Here is a 17766-nt window from a genome sequence, read left to right as displayed (position 1 = left end):
TTTCTTAAATGTTTACATAGTCTCTGCTTTAATCACTAATTATAATAGTGTACACCTCAGCTGTGTTTCTCCACCCTGTCCTAAATTTCTTTTTAATTTTTAATCTGTTCCCTCATTCGGTTAGCTCAGTTGGCTGGACAGCTGGTTTGTGATGCAAAGTGACGCCAACAGAGTAGTTTCAATTCCTGTACTGGCTGAGGTTTTTCATGAAGGCCCCGCCTTCTCAACCGTACCCCATGCCAGAGTGTGGTGACCCTCAGATTAAATCATTGCCAGTCAGTTCTCTCAAAGGGAGACCAGCCTCTGGGACAAGCAAAATTGCTCCTTGTCCAACGGTTAGCTGGGGTTACAGGGATAGGCTGGGGGCGTGGGCCTTAGTGGGAAGCTCTTTCGGAGGGTCAATGCACTGTAGGGATTCTATGTTCCTCGAAAGCAAGTCAGTTTCTATCTGCTAAGATCCATACATTCATAATTTTAAAATACTTATCAAATAAGCCTATAATCTTCTGTGTTCTCAAGAAATCAGCCCCATTTTACACTTTTATGTCAGCTGGAACTATAAAGATTTGAGGGGAAATAAAGATCGGTACATTCTAGAAGAAATTGGGATAATCATAAGTCATAGTCTTTTCCTAGAATTTACAGTGCAGGAGGAGGCCATTCGGCCCATCGAGTCTACACCGGTCCCTGAAAGGACGCCCTACCGAAGCCCACACCTCCACCCTAGTCCCGTAACCCTGCAATCCCATCTAACATTTGGACACGGGGCAATTTAGCATGACCAATCCACTTAACCCACACATCTTTGGACTGGGAGGAAACCGGAGCACCCGGAGGCAACCCATGCAAACGCGGGGCGAACATACAGACAGCGACCCAAGCCGGGAATCAAACCCAGGTCCCTGGCGCTGTGAAGCACCCGATCTAACCACTGTGCTACCGTGCCGCCCAAGATTTTTTTTCCCAACACTGAGCCAGTGTCCCAGTAGATCATTCGGCCCATCAAGTCTGCACCGACCCAGAGCAGGCTACGTAGGCCCATCTAACCTGCACATCTGGACTGTGGGAGGAAACCGGTACACCCGGATCCGGAAAACCCACACACATACTGGGAGAATGTGCAAACTCCACACAGGCAGTCACCCAAGGATGGAATTGAACCCGGGTCCCTGGCGCTGTGAGGCAGCAGTGCTAACTACTGTGACATCATGCTGTCCCTTCAGATATAATGCATTCACTGCATAGCTATATAAATGGCATATTATACCTAAATAACATATAACTTGCAAACTATTGACACACTGATGGATTTACGGGCAAATGCTTTGTCTACCTTGATCACTGACCTGTACTGAGTTAACTGATATCCATGGGGAACCTAAAATTTATATATTGTCCCCGTGTCGAAGAAATAAATCTTTGTTAATATTTAAACCCATTTTAATACAATTGCGCACTGGTATCTGCTTGATTAATTCACTTCAACTCTTCACCTCTAATTGAACTGTTGACAACTTGAAGGAAGTCATTTCTTTTTGGACTGGATTTCAAATAAACTTACCACCTGTAAGAATTGAAACGGGTGGCATAATGGTTAGCACTGCTGCCTCACGGTGCAGGGGACCGGGGTTCAATCACGGCCCTGGGTCCCTGTCCATGTGGAGTTTGCACATTCTCCCTGTGTCCACGTGGGTTGCACCCCCACAACCCAAAGCTGTATAGGGTAGGTAGATTGCCCACGCTAAATTGCCCCTCAGTTGGGAAAATGTTTTTTTTTTTAAATTGAATAACTGATTTACCTTGAATTTCAAACATTTTTTTGCAGAGCGTAACAAATCTGTCTTGTTTAGATTTCTGCTTTAGTTCCAGCAAACATCTAACTGCAAACATTTGTAGGTATTTGGGGACGAAGTACTTGGCCTGAATGTGGATGATATCCAGGCGCATGATTTTGGTAAAGTTGGTGAAGTCGTCGTCACCAAAGATGACACCATGCTGTTGAAAGGCAAGGGTGACAAGACTGCAATTGAAAAGCGCATTCAAGAAATTGTGGAAATGTTGGAAGTTACAACAAGTGAATACGAGAAGGAAAAGCTAAATGAAAGGCTGGCCAAATTATCAGACGGTGTTGCAGTGCTGAAGGTAAAGAATTTGTAGACTTGTGATTTGGGTGCACAAGCAATGCATTTCCCTTGTGCATATTGTTGTGTTAAAAATATATTTTGGAAAGTTGGTTTATGTTCATTATAGTGGAGCTGATGCTAAAAGGGATGGTAATTTCAACTATGCCCTAATTCCCAATAATATAATCTTGGTTTTAAGAAGTCCAGCATAGCTGCAAAATGTGGCTGGAATGTGCCTAATCCAGAACGTTGCATACTTGATCTGCCAATAATGGCACGTTGCTGCAACAGTAATATTGTTTCCACTCCCTGAATTCAAATATACTCCGTTGTTGACCAACTACTCTAGTATTGCTTTTCTTAACCCTAGCTCCATTGAAGCTTCTTGTCCGGGGGGGGGGGGGGGGGGGGGGGGGAGAAAGAAACTTGAGCTGAAAGCTCCTACTTTTAGTTGATTGCCCCGTTTTGTCTTTGACACTATGTTGAAACTGTTTTTCTTTACCAATGTCATTTGTGGACCTGCAGAATCAGCATTTGGTTTTGTGTGTGTGTATGATTTACATACAAGTATGACAAAATTAATATCTGCAATGCCAAATCTATATTTCCAACTATATTGATTTATTCAATTGTGACTAGATTGGTGGCACTAGTGACGTAGAGGTCAATGAGAAGAAAGACCGAGTAACTGACGCACTTAATGCTACTCGAGCTGCTGTGGAGGAGGGTATTGTTCTTGGTGGTGGATGTGCTCTATTGCGGTGTATCCCAGCATTGGGTACACTTCAACCAGTCAATGAAGACCAAAAAATTGGTAAGTGATCCACTAGTACTGTTCTGCTTTTCCTTTTGTTCATTCATTTTCAGTTACCGAAAACATGACACTGAATCTACCAGACACACTTGAATATCGTAACGGTATTTAAAAATTACTCCTCTGTCAGGGCCCATGTCCGTAAATGAAGGTATTAACATAACTGTCACTAAAAGGACATCTCCATGATGAGCTTTGTCTTCTCGGCATGGCCTGTATTTGAAAATACACTCGAGCACTGTTCCCTCTAACTTGTTAGCTTGCTCAAATGGCTTATTGCACTGCCCCTTAAGATTAACTTGTAGGTTTCTCTAATTTTGTGTTGGCAATTGAGCCATTGGCTATTGCACTGAGTTTGTCGACTGGGTGGAAAGTATAGAGAGCGGAGGTATGGAGCATTGGGTGTCCCTTTTATGCGGACAGTTTACTGTTGAGTCACAGACCTTCTCTCCTAATGTGGGAACGATTATGAAGGTATTAAGTAAGTTTTTGGTTCCTTTTCGGGTTATGAACTCAATGTGGGCAAGAGTGAGTTTGTTTCCGGTGAACCCTCTGGGGAAGGGTGCAGAACTGGAGAAATTGCCATTTCCACTGGCCAGATCTAGTTTTAAGTACTTGGAGTATGGGTAGCTCATGATTGGGCCTTTGCACAAGCTGAATCTGGGCAGTCTGGTAGAAAGGGTGAAGGTGGATTTGGAAAGGTGGAATGTCCTCCTGTTATCGTTCGTGAGAAGGGTCCAGGTGGTGAAAATGACTGTCCTTCCAAAGTTTTTGTTTGTATTTCAGAATCATCCAATCTTTTTACCCAAGTCATTTTTTCATAGGATTAAGGTCTCTACCTTTGTACAGGCGGTTAAGACCCCTCTGGTTGAGGGAATTTCTACAGCGAGATGGGCAGATTGGGTGTGGGGGGGGAGACGACATTACATAGTTTTTTAAATATTATTTAAATTTATAAAATTTAAATTTGCGTGCTCAATTCATTTTTTCCATTTAAGGGGCAATTTAGCGTGGCGAATCCACCTACCCTGCACATCTTTGGGTTGTGGGGGCGAAACCCACGCAAACACAGGGAGAATGTGCAAACTCCACACAGGCAGTGACCCAGAGTGGGATCGAACCTGGGAACTTGGCGCCGTGAGCCAGCAGTGCTAAACACTGCACCACCATGCTGCCCTAACATTACATAATTTGATTAATTACTACTGGGCAGCTGAGAAAGTAGAGATGGGTCATGGTCGAGAGGTTCGTTTAGGGGTAGATGGAGGAGACTTCTTGTGTAGGGTCGTGTTTGAAAGCACTGGTCACCTCTTCCATGGCTCCTCTTCCATTCTTGCTGGCTAAGTACTCTGGTACTTAGTCCAGTGGTAATAGCTTCTCTAAGAATATGGAAGTAGTTTAGGCAGCATTTTAAGCTGTCATTGAGGGCATCGATAGGTCGGAACCATAGATTTATTCCGTCACGAATGGACTCTTCTTGCAGTAGGGTCGGGAGGGGTAGGGTTTAGGGATCTGTTTGTGGAGGGTCGTTTTGTGGGCTGGAGCACTGGTGGAAGGGTTCCAGCTTCCTGGGGGGAATGGCAGCATGGTAACACAGTGGTTAGCACAGATGCTTCACAGCTCCAGGGTCTCTGGTTCGATTCCTGGCTTGGGTCACTGCGGAGTCTGCATGTCCTCTGTGTCTGTGGGTTTCCTCCCACCAAAGATGTGCAGGTTAGGGGGATTGGCCATGCTAAATTGCCCTTGTGTCCAAAAAAGGTTAAGTGGGGTTACTGGTTTAAGGGGATAGGGTGGAGGCGTGGGTTTGAGTAGGGTGCTCTTTCCAAGGGTTGGTGCAGACTCTGGGCCGAATGGCCTCCTTCTGCACTGTTAATGCTATGATTCATCTATCTACAGGTGCAGAGTTTTGTTTGGAAGGAGCTTTCTAAGTTTCCTTAGTTGCTGTCCCCTTCTCTGTTGTGGAAGATCGCTATCAATGGACAGTTGAGGTAGAGGGCTTCGCTGGAGCAAAGCGAGAAAATGAAAATAGCATATTGTCACAAGTAGGCTTCAAATGAAGTTACTGTGAAAAGCCCCTTGTCGCCACATTCCGGCGCCTGTTCGGGGAGGTTGGTACGCAAATTGAACCGTGCTGCTGGCCTGCTTTCCAAGCCAACGATTTAGTCCTGTGCTAAATCAGCCCCTAAATGGGTGGAAGAGTTAGGTTGCATGTTTGAGGGGGGAGGTGAGTGAGGCCTTACATAAGGTAAACTCAATCTCCTTGTGTGCGAGTGAGCCTGAGTCAGTTTAAAACGGTGCAGAGAGCACACGAGTGGGTTCTTTCTGGGGATGGAGAATAAATGCGAACGTGTTCAAGGGGGCCAGGGAACCACTCCTATTTTGGTCCTGTCCTAAATTGGGGAGGTTCTGGGGGTGAGTGGTGCGGTGCCTGTGGGTGACTATCTTTGGGGTATCAGATAGCCGAAGAAGTTGATATCTTGGCCTCTGTCTCTGATAGCCCTGAGGAGGGTTCTGCATGGGTAGCAGGCATTGGAGCTGCCTACAGTGACAACTTGGTTGGGGAGGAGGAGAAGAGAGAGAAAGGGAAGAAAATAAAGTATGCCATTAGGGGGTTAGAGATGTAGTTCTATTGGAGACTGATGTTTATTTCCTTTTAAGAATGTAGTTACCAGCAAGGGGGGGGGGGGGTTTAAGAGGGGCATATGGGATTGGTGGGTGGGGATATTTTCTTAATTGAGTATAAAGTTGAGTATGTTGTAAAATGGAAAATTGGAATGAAAATATTTCCCCCAAAAAATTGACTTATCCTGTGTGCAGCTGAGTGGAAATGTTGCTCAAGCTTTATCAGTACTTATATCCTCGAGCGGAGTAATTTGCATGGGGCTTGCATATCTTTGTGGAGGGTTCACGGTTAATTGATGTATGTGTTATTACATGCTGACCTGTTTTCAAATTCAACAGGAATTGAAATTGTTGGTAAAGCTCTGAAAATACCAGCTATCACAATTGTCAAAAATGCTGGAGCTGAAGGCAGTCTAATTGTGGAGAAGATCTTGCAAAGTCCACCAGAGATTGGCTATGATGCAATGGCTGGGGAGTTTGTGAAGATGGTAGAAAAAGGAATTATTGATCCCACAAAGGTACACCATTTGTTTTTTGTGCATCTTGTTTCTGGATTTAATCTTTCAAGCCGTGACCACTTAATATTTACAGACTGCATCTGCAGTGTGATGAGGGAATATGCAATGGACTCCTTTCTAAACTTCTGCCCACTGCACACTTTTTGGTGCTATTTGAATTAAGTTGCCTCCCTCCCTCTCTTCCTTGACCTTTTATGGAGAAATATTGCAACTGAAAGCTAACTTGAAACAAGAGTTCATGAATCTCTAAAATTCACGAGCAAATACACATTCAACTTTTGTATTTTTCACTTGCAGGTCGTGAGGACTGCTTTGTTGGATGCAGCAGGTGTTGCCTCTCTCCTAGCAACAGCAGAAACTGTTGTTACAGAACTCCCAAAGGATGACAAGGCACAAGCAATGGGGGGTATGGGTGGCATGGGCGGTGCAGGTATGGGTGGAGATATGTTTTAATTCCCTTGCTGCAGATCTTTATGAACTGAGGTGACTGACAAGTTAATATGGTCTCAATTGAAAGGCTGCTTCCGGTCGTGAAGACTACAGGAATGAGTATGAACCAGGCTTTGTGGGAAACATTGTAATTAAGTTAGTGGAGCTGAGTTGGACTGTGCTGGATCTCAAGTAACTTGTTTACTGCTGCCTGTCAGTGCTAAGAATTGTAATTTATTTTATATTCTGAATAAAATCAACATTTGTACATTCCTTGAAGTACTGGATGTGTGAACCACATACTTAAATTCATTGGTTTTATTGTAACAGTATTGTGCGCCACTTTTTAAAAAAAAGTATAGGTAACAAGTTAAATGATCAAGACAGGTTTTCTGTGAAAAACAAGATCTATACCCTCCATTGCAGTCAAGATCATATCATGTAACAATGCCGTAAATAAAAGCAGATGGTTATCATTCCTGTTTTGTGACTTCTGTGGAGTTGTTTAATGTAAACAGTTTAGTAAAATTCTGCACTTGCCCCAATTGAGAATGATATGCAATACCTGATAAAGTATGAAAACAATCAAAGTGGAATTTTGTTTATTGAGCAGAGGCAAGATTGAACTACACAAATACCCCAAAACACTATATACACTTTACAAAGGATCTTAGATTGAAACCTCATGTGCAAGATTAGAACAAAGTTGTGCCCTTTGACATCACAAGTAGGGTTTATAAATAAACACACATTTGTCATGAGAGACTCCTGATTTAAGTACTCTTGAGAAGCCATTTAATTTGTTTGAAAATTTAGGATGGGAATTGACTATCTGGTATTGTGAAAATTATATTTAATCTGTTTGGAGGTAGTTTACAATATTTCTACAATTCATAATTCATGCAAAGTTTGGAAGAAAATCACATGGGCACAAAGTAAATACATTAAAATCATACAGCATAATTGTCCAGTTACTCAAACTTAGGCAGGAGTTCAATTTTTACTCGGGCTGCTGGCCGGAGGACAACTTAATACTTTCAACTTCACGTTCTTGAATGCGTACACACTTTTCGTCCATGATTGAATGAGCATTCCTTGGTCTGACATAACATGCACTGGTGTAACCAGTACAAAAGGTTTTAACTTGTATGAGTCATGCCATCTTGCACAGTAGTCTATTTACAAGACAACATGCTCACTAAGATCTCAATGTAGTACAAGCAGCTCACATTCAAAAAGGTAGCATATTACCACACTTGTAAGAGGAATTGCCCACTTAACTAGAAAAAAAAAAAAAACCCTGTTGCATATCATTGGCAAAGACTGGAGAACATGTCAAGCTGCCATTCTTTGTGCGACTGGTGGAAAGGGCTGAAATTTCATCTTTATTTGTTAATCTACCTGATACCAGTTCACCCAGCTAGTGGTGCTTTCCAATAGCACTAATTGAAATTAACACTGGATTGCATTTCTAAATTAAGCTGTTATGGCTATTGAACCTGCAGATTACCCCATCTCAGCTGGCTTGGGGATCAGAGTAAAAGGTTTAAGGCATACAGCTAAGTTACATGTTATCTGTCAGCCTTTAAAATATAATTTTACTGAATGGAATTAGTGTTTGACACTAAAATCTCACTGCTCATGTTACCTGAACAGCCCAAAATATATCTAAATAAATAGAAACTTGGCTGCCTTCTCCATCTGCACAGGCTAAAACAAGTTATTGCAGCCAATCAAGCTTAATAATGCACCACAACATGTGGAAAAATTACAATTAGTTACAGCTGAAATAATTATACTTTATGTACATGTATACTTGCATCTATATAATGCATCTTCTGTATGTAACACTTAGGAAGCCTTTCCAAAAAAGGTTACGGTGTATTATAAAATCAAGTGATACATGTAGGTAAAGGAAGTCGCCACACTAATAAATAAATTATACAACTTTTAAAGAGGACCTACAACGGTTCCTTCCAACCTTTATTTACGTGTGATGCACCTCATGGAGCATAAGTTCTCGTGGGATGTTAGTTTCTGGGCCATACATTTTCTTTGCTCTTCTTTCAAATGCTGCTACCATCTGCTTAACAACTTCATCAAAAAAAACAGTGGCAAGCTGAGAGTGCAGCAGAGAACGGAATTCAAAAGAAATCTGTAAGTAAGAAAACAACGTTGAATGCAGCTACCTTTCACGTGTTTGACTTGTAGCAGTTTGAAACAAATTGCAAAGCAGCCTCTGACTTGCATTTATGCAACATGTTCTTGGTTATCTCAATTCTCCTTTGGATTACAATATCATCCACTGTGATAATCTGCCATGGGGTATGTGAACCTTTTCACTTTTTCCAGGATTTGCACATTTACTTTGGTTTTCATTTCCAGGGTTAGGTCTGCTCATTACCATATTCATTCTTAATCCATGTTCCTCCTTGCTTTCACTTGGTTTACTATTTCTAGTAGCACCTCTTTAGGGTAGCACTGTGGCTTCACAATCAGGGTCCCAGGTTCGGTTCACTCTGCTGAGTCTGCACGTTCTCCGTGTGCGTGGGTTTCTTCCCACAGACCCAAGACGTGCAGGTTAGGTGAACTGGACATGCTAAATTGCCTTGTGTGTCCAAAAAAGGTTAGATGGGGTTACGGGGATAGGGTGGAAGTGAGGGCTTAAGTGGGTTGGTGCAGACTCAATGGGTTGAATGGCCTTCTGCACTATGTTCTTCTGACTGCAATCTGTGCCTCAAGTTGATGTTCAACCCACTAATGTTGCAGCCTGGTAGATCTTGCACCTGAAGATTGCTATCCTGTATACTGAAGCTAAGACCAGCTTTGTCAAAATGAAGGAGGTTAACAAATTGAACCTCCAGAAGAGAATGCAGAGGTGCTACATAATGTCATCCACGTTATATGCTTTCGCAGTCTTAACCAGGATAGTGGAGGAGGAGGTGGACTCGGACCCTTTGGTGGCGATATTTCAGAGAAGCCGAAGCTCATGGAGAGGAGAAAGGCTGATGTGGCCTTCGCCACTGAGGGGTGAATTTTGCTGGAGTGGCGGTCGGCATCACCACCGGGGGTAGCGGCTTGGTTGGGTGACCTGTACAACTTCCTACGGTTAGAGACGATAAAGTATGAGTTAAGGGGCTCTGCAGGGGGGCTTGAGACAAGGTGGGGATTGTTTGTAACCGTACTTGAGAGACCTGGGTTGGGGGGGGGGGGTGGAAAATAGGGGAAAATCTGTACAGACTGTATAGTTGATTGCTGGGAAGTATGTTTCCCTGGGGTGTTTATTTGCTGTATCCCGTTTCTATACATGTTTAATAAAATACATGTTTTAAAAATCCATGTTATATGCTTCAGACATGGACAATAAATGAAAAGACTAAGACTGTAAGCTGAATGGAGATGTGGACATAGGTTGTTCTGCATATCATACACAAAGACAAATGAGGAAATGCTGGAGAAAAAAATTTATTCAGGTGCAATCATTCAGCCAATCTGGCTTTACACCCTCTGAAAACCAAAGGTCATCCAAACTCTGCTGTGTATATATTGATTTATACCCAATCCCATTCACCCATCAGCTGAGCTCACTGACCTACACGGGCTCCCAGCCCACCAATATCTGAATTTTAAAATCTTCATCCTTGCTTTCAAATCCTTCTATGGCCTCACCCCTTCCCTGCCATACTCCGTCTTAAAGTATTGTAAGATCTGCGTTCTCTACTTCTCCAATTCTGGCTTATGCATTCAGATTCTAATCATCTTTGCCAGTTGTGCCTTCGAGTGATTGGATCCTGGGCTCTTTAACTCTACCCCTAGGCCTCTCAACCAAGACATTCTTTGGTGACCTGTCCCAAATACCTCAACAAGAAAAAAATGCTGAACAGCTGAAACATTGATTTTGTGCTCAAGTCTCGAGAGTACGACTGGAACGCACCATCTTCGAACTCGGAAACCAAAAGTGCCACCACGGAGCCACAGTTAGATATTGTTGTTGGCTGTATACAAGATTGCACTTCATCTTTTCCAGTAATAAAAATTAAAAGGGTCCAACCCAAGTGGAAGTAGCTTTCTTGACAAGGACAGGCATGTTTCAACCCATTTGACAAAATAGATTTATGCAAGTGTAGTTTTATTAGACAAAATATCTGAAAGGTAGTTTAAAAATGCCAAATCGAACATTTAATTTCTGGGGTAGAGAAGCAAAAAGAAAAAGTAGACACCATAATCTCTTGAGAACAATTAACAATAGAGTTGCTATAAAATGTTATAAAATAGGGAAACTCCTTGATTAATGTTTTATTTTCACACTTTCATGGAATGTGAGCTTCACGGTTGCCTATCCCTAATTGTCCTGGAGGTGAGCCGCCTTCTTGAACCGCTGCAGTCCATGTGGTGTCAGTACACTCTGGTCGGGAGTTCCAGATTTTGACCCAGCAACAGCGAAGCAACAGAGATTATAGTTCCATGTCAGAATGGAGTGGGGTTGGAGGGGGAACGTGCAAGTGCTAGTGTTCCCATGCATCTATTGTTCTCGTCCTTCGACATTAGGCTTGTCCAACCTTTTTGGATATTTGAATGGTGCTGTCAAAAAAAGGTGCTACTACAGGATATCAGTAGTGGAGGCAATGAATGTTTAAAGTGGTGGATGGGTTCAAATCAAGTGGGCTGCTTTTACCTGGATGGTATTGAGCTTTGATGGGGTTGCACTCATCCAGGCAAGTGGAGAGTATTCCATCACACGTCTGACTTGTGCCTTCTAGATGCGAATAGTAATGGCATCAAATGTCATGGAGGTAGGACAGCACGGTGGCACCATGGTTAGCACTGCTGCCCCACAGCACCGAGATCCCAGGTTCGATCCTGGCTCTGGGTCACTGTCCGTGTGGAGTTTGCAGATTCTCAGTGTTTGCGTGGGTTTCGCACCCACAACCCAAAGATGTGCAGGCTATGTGGATTGGCCACAATAATTTGCCCCTTAAATTGGAAAAAATTAATTGGGTTCTATAAATTTATATTTACAATTTTTTTTTTTTAATGTTATCAGGAGGGGGTTAGATTTTCTTTTGTTGGAAGTAGTCATTGCCTGGTAGGTGTGGCACAAATGTTACTTGCCGCTTATCAGCCCAACTCTCAATGTTGTCCAGGTCTTGCTGCATATGGACACAAACTGCTTCAGTATCAGAGTTGCAAATGGTGTACCTGATGTGCAATATCAGCAAACATCTCCACTTCTGACCTTAACAGCAAAGTCCCCCACCCAGAGTACATTCTTTGTCCATACCATTCTGTGCTCCCACCAAGAGGTGTTCAACATGGAATACTGGAGACTGTAGTTGATAGCCAGCAGAGGGTTTCCTTATCCATGTCTGACCTGAGACTTCATGGGGCCCAGAGTCAACATTGAGGCAACTCCGCCCCACCAACTACATCACTGTCCTGCCACCTCAGATGGGTCTGTACTGCCTGTGGGACAGGACATAGCCAGGGATGATGATGTGTGGGACAATGTCTGTAAGTAATGATTCAGAGAGTATGAATCACAAAGGGGTGGCTGGCTACATTGTAGTTCCCTTGCCCATGTAGTCAAACCCAAACTGGCCCTCGATTCTATATAGTTCAAACCACATCAGTTACTTTCTTGTCTACTTAGAATACCGACCGGTCGCATTGTTAACTGTGTCAGACGAGGACTTTGAAAACAATGCCACTGGGTTTCTGTCTGATTTATTAAATCTAGCTACTTGACTTCATTCGAACCTGCATCTTAAAAAATTGAATTCATTCACAGCAACAATAGGGGCATTCTACAGAATATATCCCATGATACAAGTTTTCCTTTTAACAGTCGGCACGGTGGCGCAGTGGTTAGCACTGCTGCCTCATGGCACTGAGGACCCAGGTTCGATCCTGGCCCAGTGTGGAGTTTGCACATTCTCCCCGTGTCTGCGTGGGTCTCACCCCACAATCCAAGAGATGTGCAGGATAGGTGAATTGGCCACACTAAATTGCCTCTTCATTGGACAAAAGGAATTGGATACGGTAAAAAAAAAAAAAAATTTAAATACACTATTGCCCCCCGCTCCCCTCCCCCAGTCCTATCTTGAATCTCTCTCCTCTTAGTTCTCAAACATAAATTTGGGAGTCAATACCCCTTTCTTGCGACTCCATGTTTAAATCTCTTCCTGTTACAACACCAAATTGAAGTCACAAAACCCTGAAGAAGGCACGCAGTAGAGCTCACACCTTGACATGTTATTAACTCAACTTTATCACAATTACACAGCTCTTCCTGGAGCTTTTTCCCCAGTCTGTCGTCACAGAGCAGCAACAAAAGCGGGGGGAAAAAGGTACCATTTTATTCACAGCTTTCATCTCACCATTTTATTCAGAGCTTCCATCTCAGTGAGGCAACCGCAGGTTAATCCCCATCCAACAATGACAAATTCACCATAGCAGCCGAGACAATTCACAACATTTGAAATAAAACAACTGGGGACTACCCCTGGTGACATGTAGGTGGAGGTCACACGTTTAGTGACTCCTACCGGAGTCATTGTTTTTTGGCCCTTTGCACCCAGCGTTGGGGGAAAAGTTGTGAGAGAATTAAAGTCCAAGGTATTTCAAGGATGTCAAAAACCAGGGGGAAAAAGAATACAGGGAAAAGGGAGAGTCCACAGCCAAGTGTGACGAGGAACTCAGCAGGAGGAATGATGCCGGGAGAAGACTCCCATGTGGAGCCAGGCCCACTACAGTGGAAAAGGTGGCCGAGGTGAGAGTAGCTGTTTGAAACATTGACAGGCATCGGACAGAGATGACAACATCGCTCAAGGAGTTGGTGGGCGAGACCATTGCCCTGATGGAGGTGGTTCTGGCAAAGAACTCAACAGCAGTGCGGGAACAAGAAGAGAAAATGAAGGGGTGGAGGAGGCATTATTGCAGCATAGTGACCAGTGCACCTTGATGGGTGAGGAGCTGAGGAGGGTGGTGGAGCGCAATAGAGGGCTGAGAGCAAAAGTGAAGGACCTGGAGAACAGGTCACGAAGGCAGAACCTGGGGATCGTGGGTTTGCCGGAGGGGTTAGAGGGTCAGAGGCCTTCAGAATACTTTGTGGAGATTCCTTAATACTTTCCTGATTAAATGTGAATGCCAAGATTTCAGCAAAGGTGTTGGCAGTTAGGTTGGGGGGGTGCCTCCTGAGGGTGATTGGGAAAGAGCAGACAGGGTTTGTGAAAGGAAGACAGTTGTCGTCTAATGTGCTGCGCCTGTTGAATGTGGTGCTCCCTCCGGCAGAAGGGAAGGAGGTGGCGTTGGATGCAGAGAAGGCATTTGGCCGCGTGGAGTGGAGTTATTAGTTTGCGGTATTGGAGTCATTTGGGATTGAGCTCAAGTTTGTGGCGTGGGTGGGATTGTTGTACAAGGACCAGAGGGCGAGTGTGTGCACAAACGAGATGAACTCAGGGTACTTTCCTTTGCATAGGGGAACGAGTCAGGGGTGCCCTATGGTGGGAGGGGTGGAACATAGGGTGTCCCTGGATGCGGATGATTTGCTGCTATTCATTTCCAATCCAGCTGCTTCGGTGGGAGATATAATGAGATTGCTTAAGGGATTTGGGGCTTTTTCAGGGTACAAGCTAAATTCGGGGAAAAGTGAGTTTTCTGAGGTGTCTCCTCAAAGGCTGGGGGTTTTGTCATTTTGGGTGGCGTCAACCCACATTAGGTATTTGGAAGTGCAGATGGCACAGGACTGGGCTCAGCAAGCTGAAGTTTACATGTTTAGTGAGCAGGGTTAAGGAGGATTTGGTGAGGTGGGATAGTTTCCCAATCGTGTCTGGCCGGATACAGGTTCTTATTCTTGTTCCAATGCCTGCTGGTTTTTCTACAGAAGTCATTCTTTTTTTAAATAAATCGGGTGGAGGGGTTGATTTTATCATTTATACGGGCAGATAAAGTGGCAAGAATCAGACAGAGCGCCAGTTGGGAGGTTTGGCCCTTCTGAACTTGCTATATTATTATTGGGTGGCGAACACAGAGAAGGTGCAGGGTTGGAGTAGTGAGTCAGAGACGTTGTGGGTGAAGTTGGGAGGCTGGTTTAGGTCAAGGGATTGTAGGTGCTTGCAACGGCACCACTCACCCCAGGGCTAGCCCGATAGCGGTGGCCACATTGAAAATTTGGAGGCAGTTTTGACAGCGCTTTAAATTGGGGGCCGGGTCGAAGATGATGCTAATCCGAGGGAGGATGGGCGCAAGGTTTCAGGGTTGGGAGTAACAGGGGCTGGCAGAAGTAAAGGATTTGTTGTTGGACAGTTGGTTTGTGACCTCGGGAGGCGCTGGATACAAAGTATCAGGTCAGGGGGCGGGGAGAGAGAGAGAGAGAGAGAGAGAGAGAGAGAGAGCGAGAGCGAGAGCGAGAGGATATGCAGGGTTTTGTCAAAAGGTCTGCCCGACCTTTCCGGTGGCACCACCCTCCTCGTTTTGGAGGGACTTGATTCGGCGATCTATGAGAGGATATTGGAGGAGGACAGGGAGTCTCTGCAGGGGGGTCAAAACCAATTAGGAGTTGGGAATGGAGCTGGATGAGGTATTGTGTACAAGGTGCTGTGGAGGGGGAATGCTCCAACCTCATGTGCAAGGCTGATACAGTTAAAAGTGATACATAGATACACTGTTTAAAAAAGGAGGTAGGCAGAAAGCGGGTAATTATAGGCCAGTGAGCTTAACTTCGGTAGTAGGGAAGATGCTGGAATCTATCATCAAGAAAGAAATAGCGAGGCATCTGGATGGAAATTGTTCCATTGGACAGGTGCAGCATGGGTTCATAAAGGGCAGGTCGTGCCTAACTAATTTAGTGGAATTTGTTTGAGGACATTACCCGTGCGGTAGATAACGGGGAGCCAATGGATGTGGTATATCTGGATTTCCAGAAAGCCTTTGACAAGGTACCACACAAAAGGTTGCTGCATAAGGGCAGCACGGTAGCCTTGTGGATAGCACAATTGCTTCATAGCTCCAGGGTTCCAGGTTCGATTCTGGCTTGGGTCACTGTCTGTGCGGAGTCTGCACATCCTCCCCGTGTGTGCATGGGTTTTCTCCGGGTGCTCCGGTTTCCTCCCACAGTCCAAAGATGTGCGGGTTAGGTGGATTGGCCATGATAAATTGCCCTTAGTGTTGGGTGGGGTTACTGGATTATGGCGATAGAGTGGCGGTGTTCACCTTGGGTAGGGTGCTCTTTCAAAGAGCCGGTGCAGACTCGATGGGCCGAATGGCCTCCTTCTGCACTGTAAATTCTATGATAAGATAAAGATGCATGTCATAAAGGGCAAAGTAGTAGCATGGATAGAGGATTGGTTAATTAATAGAAAGCAAAGAGTGGGGATTAATGGGTGTTTCTCTGGTTGGCAATCAGTAGCTAGTGGTATCCCTCACGGATCAGTGTTGGGCCCACAATTGATATAGATGATTTGGAGTTGGGGACCAAGAGCAACGTGTCCACGTTTGCAGATGACACCAAGATAAGTGGTAAAGCAAAAAGTGCAGAGGGTACTGGAAGTCTGCAGAGGGATTTGATAGGCTAAGTGAATGTGCTAGGGTCTGGCAGATGGAATACAATGTTGACAAATGAGGTTATCCATTTTGGTAGGAATAATAGCAAAATGGATTATTATTTAAATGATAAAATATTAAAACATGCTGCTGTGCAGAGAGACCTGGGTGTGCTAGTGCACGAGTCGCATAAAGATGGTTTACAGGTGCTTAAGGCGGCGAATGGAATTTTGTCCTTCATTGCTAGAGGGATGGAGTTTAAGACTAGGGAGGTTATGCTGCAATTGTACAAGGTGTTAGTGAGGCCACACCTGGAATATTGTGTTCCGTTTTGGTCTGCTTACTTGATAAAGGACGTACTGGCACTGGAGGGTGTGCAGAGGAGATTCACTAGGTTAATCCCAGAGCTGAAGGGGTTGGATTACGAGGAGAGGTGGAGTAGACTGGGACTGTACTCGTTGGAATTTAGAAGGATGAGGGGGGGGGGGGGGGGAAATCTTATAGAAACGCATAAAATTATGAAGGGAATAGGTAGGATAGATGCGGGCAGGTTGTTTCCACTGGCAGGTGAAAGCAGAACTGGGGGGCATAGCCTCTAAATAAGGGGAAGTAGATTTAGGACTGAGTTTAGCAGGAACTTCTTCACCCAAAGGGTTATGAATCTATGGAATTACTTGCCCAGTGAAGCAGTAGAGGCTCCTTCATTAAATGTTTTTAAGATAAAGATAGATAGTTTTTTTGAAGAATAAAGGGATTAAGGGTTATGGTGTTTGGGCCGGAAAGTGGAGCGGAGTCCACAAAAGATCAGCCATGATCTCATTGAATGGCAGAGCAGGCTCAAGGGGCCAGGTGGCCTACTCCTGCCCCTAGTTCTTATGTATGTTCACACCTCACAAAGTCAAGGATGAGTCAGATGCTTGAAGTGGTGGAGGATGTGTGTGAGCGGTGCGGGAGGAGCCCAGCCCAAAGTTAGACAAGTTTTGGGAGTCATTCTTTTGCACCACGTCGGCGATCTTACAGGCGGACTTGGAGCCCAATCCCCTGGGGCTATATATGGGGTGTTGAACTTGCCGGCGTTGCAGACGGGTGCGGGGGGGGCGGGGGGGGGGGCAGATGTGATAGTCTTCCCCTCATTGATCGCTTGCAGGTGGGTCCTATTGGGTTGAGGTCAGCTTCTCCACCCTCTGCCTCGGTGTGGTTGAGAGATTTAGAGTTCCTGTGTTTGGAAAAGATGAAATTCACATAGAGGGGGGCGAGTGAGGGATTCCACAAGGGATGGGGTCTGTTTAGATTACATTTTGGAGAGCTCGTTGTTGCCAACAGGTAGGGGGTGGGTTTGTGCTGCTTCAGGGTTATTTCAGTTGCAAATGTTGCATTGTGCAATTGTTAAAATTTGAATTAAAATAATTTCAAAACAAAATGAAATAAAACAACCAACATCCTAATAAAGTCAATTCACCTCCATCTCCCAATGTTAACAGGTCCTGTCGGGAGCTGCATCTTTCATCAAAAATGAATCAGGTCTTTCCTTGGGCTATACTCGGTGTTCCAAGTCTGGCCATTAGTTTTTGAGGTACATCAGTTACAAACAGGGGCAAAGAACATTACCGTTGTCCATCTTCAGCAGCAGCAGAGATTAGAACATCCTCCTTGATCATAACCATGAAGAATTCTCTGTCTTCATCCTTCCTATAGCCTTTCACAAAGTCCTCCTTCAGTG

The 17766-nt window shown here is 44.5% G+C and overlaps 2 protein-coding genes across 3 annotated transcripts in view; one reads left to right on the top strand and one right to left on the bottom strand.

Moving 5' to 3' along the window:
- hspd1 (heat shock 60 protein 1) overlaps positions 1–6982 on the top strand; it is a 43217-nt gene extending 36235 nt beyond the window's left edge. For both annotated transcript variants that reach the window (XM_072478880.1, XM_072478869.1), the window contains exons 9-12: positions 1897–2142; positions 2763–2937; positions 5899–6077; positions 6375–6982. In XM_072478880.1, the coding sequence (XP_072334981.1) occupies positions 1897–2142; positions 2763–2937; positions 5899–6077; positions 6375–6530 (756 nt within the window). In that variant the 3' untranslated portion in view covers positions 6531–6982. The remainder of the gene's footprint in view (positions 1–1896; positions 2143–2762; positions 2938–5898; positions 6078–6374) is intronic.
- A 109-nt stretch (positions 6983–7091) lies between these two features.
- The window catches only part of coq10b (coenzyme Q10B), a 42370-nt gene continuing 31695 nt past the window's right edge, over positions 7092–17766 (bottom strand). Inside the window, exon 5 of the mRNA XM_072478894.1 lies at positions 7092–8661. Within this exon, the coding sequence (XP_072334995.1) occupies positions 8494–8661 (168 nt within the window). The 3' untranslated portion in view covers positions 7092–8493. The remainder of the gene's footprint in view (positions 8662–17766) is intronic.

This window comes from Scyliorhinus torazame, chromosome 2, assembly GCF_047496885.1.
Source record: "Scyliorhinus torazame isolate Kashiwa2021f chromosome 2, sScyTor2.1, whole genome shotgun sequence".
In the NCBI taxonomy this organism is placed as follows: domain Eukaryota; kingdom Metazoa; phylum Chordata; class Chondrichthyes; order Carcharhiniformes; family Scyliorhinidae; genus Scyliorhinus; species Scyliorhinus torazame.
The sequence above is the reverse complement of the archived record's forward strand: the minus strand, read 5'-3'. Positions and strand labels throughout refer to the sequence as shown.